We start from the raw sequence: 5,539 nt of genomic DNA on the forward strand, positions 1-5,539 counted from the left end.
CTAACCTAACCTAACCTAACCTAACCTAACCTAACCTAACCTAACCTAACCTAACCTAACCTAACCTAACCTAACCTAACCTAACCTAACCTAACCTAACCTAACCTAACCTAACCTAACCTAACCTAACCTAACCTAACCTAACCTAACCTAACCTAACCTAACCTAACCTAACCTAACCTAACCTAACCTAACCTAACCTAACCTAACCTAACCTAACCTAACCTAACCTAACCTAACCTAACCTAACCTAACCTAACCTAACCTAACCTAACCTAACCTAACCTAACCTAACCTAACCTAACCTAACCTAACCTAACCTAACCTAACCTAACCTAACCTAACCTAACCTAACCTAACCTAACCTAACCTAACCTAACCTAACCTAACCTAACCTAACCTAACCTAACCTAACCTAACCTAACCTAACCTAACCTAACCTAACCTAACCTAACCTAACCTAACCTAACCTAACCTAACCTAACCTAACCTAACCTAACCTAACCTAACCTAACCTAACCTAACCTAACCTAACCTAACCTAACCTAACCTAACCTAACCTAACCTAACCTAACCTAACCTAACCTAACCTAACCTAACCTAACCTAACCTAACCTAACCTAACCTAACCTAACCTAACCTAACCTAACCTAACCTAACCTAACCTAACCTAACCTAACCTAACCTAACCTAACCTAACCTAACCTAACCTAACCTAACCTAACCTAACCTAACCTAACCTAACCTAACCTAACCTAACCTAACCTAACCTAACCTAACCTAACCTAACCTAACCTAACCTAACCTAACCTAACCTAACCTAACCTAACCTAACCTAACCTAACCTAACCTAACCTAACCTAACCTAACCTAACCTAACCTAACCTAACCTAACCTAACCTAACCTAACCTAACCTAACCTAACCTAACCTAACCTAACCTAACCTAACCTAACCTAACCTAACCTAACCTAACCTAACCTAACCTAACCTAACCTAACCTAACCTAACCTAACCTAACCTAACCTAACCTAACCTAACCTAACCTAACCTAACCTAACCTAACCTAACCTAACCTAACCTAACCTAACCTAACCTAACCTAACCTAACCTAACCTAACCTAACCTAACCTAACCTAACCTAACCTAACCTAACCTAACCTAACCTAACCTAACCTAACCTAACCTAACCTAACCTAACCTAACCTAACCTAACCTAACCTAACCTAACCTAACCTAACCTAACCTAACCTAACCTAACCTAACCTAACCTAACCTAACCTAACCTAACCTAACCTAACCTAACCTAACCTAACCTAACCTAACCTAACCTAACCTAACCCTGCCGAAGATAAAAATGAATGGAGTTGCCTTGACGCCAGTAGAACACTTCAAAATCTTAGGTGTCACAATTGACAAAAACCTGAATTGGTCCCGCCACATCGACAACGTTGCGAAGAAGGCGGCTGGAATTGCTTCCAAATTGATGAGAGCCGCTAAACTTACATGGGGATGTGCCCCAGAGGTGACGCAGCAACTCTATCATGGAGTGATCGAGCCGATAGTCTTGTACGCGGCGAACGTGTGGGGCGAGGCAGCCAATAAGAAGACAAACAAGAAGAAACTGGACGCACTCCAAAGGCAGATGGCCATCAGAGCTTGCCGTGGCTACCGGACAGTCTCCCTGACATCAGCTCAGGCACTCACAGGATTCACTCCACTGGACCTCAAGATTAAAGAACGTATCGCGATCTCCAAAATCAAACGATCGGGAAAAACAAACTTCTTGCCTTCGGATAGAAGATACCAAGGAGTTGAACGATTCTATGATCTCCCGCATCCATCCACGCGTATGACACAAACCGTCCGCTATTGGGACCAAGACGTCCCAGACATAGAGGATGAAGAACTGAGAATCTTCACGGACGGTAGTGTCCTGGATGGAAAAGTAGGCGCAGCAATAGTTCCATGTGAAAAGGGTAAAGAATACCAGGCGAGAACACTCAAGTTAGCTGACTGTTGCTCGATATTCCAGGCGGAATTGACGGCAATGAATAGCGCCTTAGATTGGATCCTCAAAAAACGAAAACCCTGGAAAATTGCAAGAATCCTCACGGATTGCAAGTCTGGGGCACAAAGCATAGCATCTGTATCCGTCAATCCTCTTGTCGCGGACGCCCAGCGAAAGCTGAGAGCGATAGGAGAGACTGGACTGACAGTGGAAATTTGCTGGATCAGAGCCCACGTAGGCCTAAGCGGAAATGAAAGAGCCGACGCCAAAGCAAAAGATGCTACGCGTAAAAAGACGGCACCAACGTACGATAAATTTCCACTCAGCTATGCGAAGAGAAAACTTAAGGAAAGTACCCTCGACACCTGGAACGATCGCTACAGAGCCTCAAGTACGGGAAAGATTACGAAAATGTTTTTCCCAAACATTTTGGATGCCTTCAGCTACCAGAATTTCTCTAAGCCGAGCTTCGAAACAACGCAGATCTTCACCGGCCATGGAGCCTTCAATGAATACCTTTGCAGATTCAAAGTGAGTCAAGCAGACGGCTGTCAGTGTGATGGTAACATCACGCAGGACGTCCCTCACATTTTGAGGGAATGCCCGATGTTTGACTTGCTGAGATACAAGTTCCAAATGGCGCTTAAATCTGCAAAGATAGATTTTCATGACATTTTCAGAAGCAGACAAGCAGCAGAGGAATTTGAAAGGTTTGTTGTTCAGATAGTTAGGCAACTAAAAGAGTTGAATAAAGGAGTAAGTATCACTGAGCAGGAATAGGAAAGATAGATAGAAAAACAAAAAGCCAACCATCATGCGATGGCTGGAAGGTCCCTTAAGTGTCTAATAAGCTTAAGTTCCGTCTTCTCTGACATAGGTTTCTATGGTTCCCTATGTCTCAAAAGCGAATGCGGAGAAGTTCCCAGCAAGGCCATAGCCAAACGTCAAGCTGTTCCCTACACAAAAGCTAGCTCCAAGTAAAATCATTACCCTTCCAGATCCGAAACCTTGTACATAGCAAGCAAGGTACCCTTTATGTCATAATAAAAAAAAAAAAAAAAAAAAACCTTACCTAACCTAACCTAACCTAACCTAACCTAACCTAACCTAACCTAACCTAACCTAACCTAACCTAACCTAACCTAACCTAACCTAACCTAACCTAACCTAACCTAACCTAACCTAACCTAACCTAACCTAACCTAACCTAACAGCAATCCTAACCTAGAGCAGCGACTCAGGTGTCAAACCCTATTTCCGCGCGAATAGCGAGAGTTGGTATCCCGATTGCGGTCTACTTGTCGCCTGCACGGCATAGGGGCCGCGAAAGGGCGAGTCTGTTCTGGCGTTTGAGTTCCGTTGTAAGGGTATCAAGCCCCTGATTCGGTGACTTGACGTTGGGGCATACGGTTTCCGCTGCGTACTACCTTTCTTCTGAACCCGGTTGTCTGCTACACTCCCAGAGTGGTGCAGATCATTCGGGGCCAGATAGACTGGTTCAATAGTCTCGCGCACTCGGTTCACCGAAGTTCGCTGAAGACGTTCCCCTGATCCGTCAGGAATTGCACGAAGGGGAGTTGAACCTCCATCACTCCTCTTCCCAACGACTATGCCTAGGACACTGAGGTCACCACCCTCGACGCCGTCTGGCGACATGGATAAGGCTGGGCTCTCCAGATCGAGATCGAGTCCGGATTTGGAGGAGCATCCGAAAATGACGGCGCGCCTGACTGCCGAAGAACGCAAGAAGCCGGATCCCGAGCTCAAATCTGGACCATCGAAAAAACCGACGACCAAAAAGCAGTCCCCCGCTACATCTCTTCCTTCAAAGCCAAAGACATCCCAAGGAATTAGCCCTGACCCTTGAGACAAAGTGGAAGAAAGTGCCTCCACAGGCATTCAGGTAGTGGAATCCCTCAAAGGAAATATTACCAAGGAACAGAAAGAGGAACTGGTAAAAATATATTTAGACATCATGAAAGAGGCCAGGAAAATGAAAAATTCTATTGCAGACCTGAAAGAAGAATTGGCGATGACAAAACTTACAGCAGCCGAAGAATTACTCAAAAAAGAAGAACAGCATGCAAAAAATCTTCGAGAGGAAAAGCCAGTGCAAAGCCCTCAGGAATCATATGCCACAAGAGCAAAAAGGAACCTGCCAGAAGCGATCCATAAGATCCTCGTCAGCTCGACGAAGGAAGCCACCGCAGAAGACATAGCCAAAGAAATTAGGGCAAACATCAAGCCCCAAGATTTGAAAATCGGGGTCAGCTCCTTCAGAATTGGCAAAGAAAGCGTCATAATTGGCTGTCCCAAAGCTGACGACGCACACGCGCTCATCGCCAGAGTTAATACGCATTCAAATGGAACATTGGCAGCCAAGGCGGCGCAACGACGGAATCCGATCGTGATTCTGAAAGGCGTTGGAAAAGAATATGACGACAACGAGATTTCAGAACTCCTGATCCAACAAAATGAGGCCGTTGCAAATAATAGTACATCAAAAATGGAAATAAAAATTGTAAGGGTCCTAAAGAATAAAAATGATAAACTTAAAAATTGTATGTTACAGGTAACCCCGGCCATACGCACAGCCATGCTGGACTCCGAAAGGGTGAATCTCGGATTTATGAGGGTCCACGTTGAAGATGTTTCACCCCTCCTGCAGTGCTACAAATGCCAAGGATTTGGGCATACGTCCTTAAAATGCACAGAAAAAATGGAAAGATGTGCAAAATGCGCAAAAGCTCATAGCACCAAAGATTGCACCGCTACTGAAGATAAGTGTTGGAATTGCTGCAAGGCAAAGAAAACAAGCACAAATCACAGAGCGAACAGCAAAACATGCCCGTTCTTGGTGATGATGGAAGCAAGAGCCTTGGAGAGAATTAACTATGGACAATAAAGATTCCATAAAGCTCCTCCAATGGAACGTCCAAAGATGCAGAGCCGCTCACGAGGAGGTCATTAACTTTGACCAATTTGACGTGGCTCTGCTCCAAGAACCGTATGTTGGCGCATCGAACTCCATGCCGTCAAAAGCAGGACTAACGGTATTTCAGTCGCCGGGACGAATCGGCGAAATTTCAAAAGCCGCCGTAATCGTCTTCGGTGGCTGGGGATCGCCCATTCTTCTCACGCAGTACTCGGGCCCTAACATTGTTTGTGTCAAATTAGACAGTGCTACGGGACCAATAGTACTCACATCTGTATACGAAAACCAGGTGCAGATCTTGCCCCTATTCTTCGAATTCTGGAAAAATTGATTGATTCTGAAAGTACAGTTTTGATAGGTGGAGACTTCAACGCAAAGAGCATTTGGTGGAACAGCAGCAGAACTGACAGCAGAGGAAGGGAGTTACAGGACCTCATTGCTGAGCTGGATCTCCAGATCCTCAATGAGGGCTCGACTCCAACCTTTCAAACTGTCAGAAACCACACAATCTGCAAGAGCGTAATTGACATTACAATATGTTCAGCTCATACCACTAAAGATGTCACCAGCTGGCGAGTGGACACCGAGATGAGT

At 45.1% G+C, this 5,539-nt stretch overlaps 1 protein-coding gene across 1 annotated transcript; it reads left to right on the top strand.

The window, feature by feature from the left end:
- Positions 1–1,356: 1,356 nt before the first annotated feature.
- LOC147067706 (uncharacterized) lies at positions 1,357–2,790 on the top strand. The gene has a single exon (XM_085952413.1). The coding sequence runs from the start codon at positions 1,357–1,359 to the stop codon at positions 2,788–2,790; it is 1,434 nt and encodes a 477-aa protein (XP_085808539.1).
- The last annotated feature ends 2,749 nt before the right edge of the window (positions 2,791–5,539 follow it).

The sequence above is a fragment of the Rhyacophila brunnea genome, unplaced genomic scaffold (assembly GCF_057557595.1).
Source record: "Rhyacophila brunnea isolate RB1 unplaced genomic scaffold, BYU_Rbru_1.0 scaffold_3, whole genome shotgun sequence".
Classification (NCBI taxonomy): Eukaryota; Metazoa; Arthropoda; class Insecta; order Trichoptera; family Rhyacophilidae; genus Rhyacophila; species Rhyacophila brunnea.